We start from the raw sequence: 1,377 nt of genomic DNA on the forward strand, positions 1-1,377 counted from the left end.
CCGTCATCTTTTTCGATTCTCACCTCGCATCACTGAATTTTTTGCCGGCCATACGGAGGCCGCTGCATCCTCTTACTGACACTGTCCTCATTAAAAATATATATAATAAATAAATTAAACTCAAATAAAAATATATAAGAGGTAAATGCAAATTAAATTGTAAGCTTAATCACAACGATTATATTTATTTGTTTAGTACACTATGATTTATAAAAAAAAATTACTGAATTAATTGAGCTTTTTACTTTAATAAGTAGAAGGGTTTATTTTTCTCAATTATTATACTTTTGAAGTTTAATCATCTATCTAAACTAATATAATAGAGAAAGTGATTGTACTATTTAAGTTTGGCTGATAAAATATTATTAACTTAATCCATTTTTTTTATAATAGATATTATTTTGACACTAGTATTTTATTAACAACTAATACGTATTTTTTGTTGATTAAAAAGAATTTAAATACATAATTAACTAAACACTGATATTCTGAAAGTATTTGAAATTCTTTCAGTAATATATTATGTCGTTGTTTAATTCATGTAGTCAACGTCAAACTCGACTTGAGATTTGACTTCGTCTTTTTTTTAGGATCCGCCGGAGAGGCCAAAGAGATACAAGAACAAGAACAATGAGAAAATGGAAATGAAAAGCTTTCAACTATGGAGTGATTCTGGTGAAGAATGCCCTAATGGAACTATTCCAATTAGAAGAACAAAAGAGGAAGATGTTCTAAGAGCAAGTTCCATTAGAAGATTTGGAAGGAAACCAAGACATGTAAGGAGAGACTCAACCGGTAACGGCCACGAGGTTAGTTATTCGAACCTTATTATCAGATTGTAGTGGTATCCTGTCTGAGTTTCACTCAATTATCTAATTTGGCATGGAGATCTCAATTTTATTATTAGTAGTCTTTATTATTAGTAGTCTTTTAGATAGAGTTTCGGACACTATAATGGTCCCTAAAATCCTTTTAGGTACTGAGTCAAGTATTAGACTGTTGATGGGATTATCTTTTGTTTAGATTGTCCCAACGACTTAGGGTCCGTTTGGAAACTCCAAAAACTACTTTTTTTTAGCTTTTGACTTATAAAAAGTTACATTAATAGTGTTTGGTACAATTTTTTAGATAAATTTTTAACTTTTCAAAAAATTATTTAAGAGCTTTTGAAGAAGTTAAAAAAATGTGATTTCTCCTATTTTCAAAAGCTATTTTATCACTCATATTTAATGCATAACTTTAAAACAAGGACTTCTATAATAACTTTTCAAACACAAAATAACTTATTTAAAAGTTATTATTAATAAAAGTTCGTATATTTTAAACTTCTTTTTCAAAAGAACTTATTTAAAAAGTTTAGCCAAACTTACCCATAAG

The 1,377-nt window shown here is 28.1% G+C and overlaps 1 protein-coding gene across 1 annotated transcript in view; it reads left to right on the forward strand.

The window, feature by feature from the left end:
* Nucleotides 591–1,377, forward strand: part of LOC107623113 — a gene marked incomplete at its 5' end in the record, with an annotated part of 5,824 nt that continues 5,037 nt past the window's right edge. Inside the window, 1 exon segment of the mRNA XM_016325269.2 lies at nt 591–809. Within this exon segment, the coding sequence (XP_016180755.1) occupies nt 639–809 (171 nt within the window).

This window comes from Arachis ipaensis, chromosome B10 (genome assembly GCF_000816755.2).
Source record: "Arachis ipaensis cultivar K30076 chromosome B10, Araip1.1, whole genome shotgun sequence".
Classification (NCBI taxonomy): domain Eukaryota; kingdom Viridiplantae; phylum Streptophyta; class Magnoliopsida; order Fabales; family Fabaceae; genus Arachis; species Arachis ipaensis.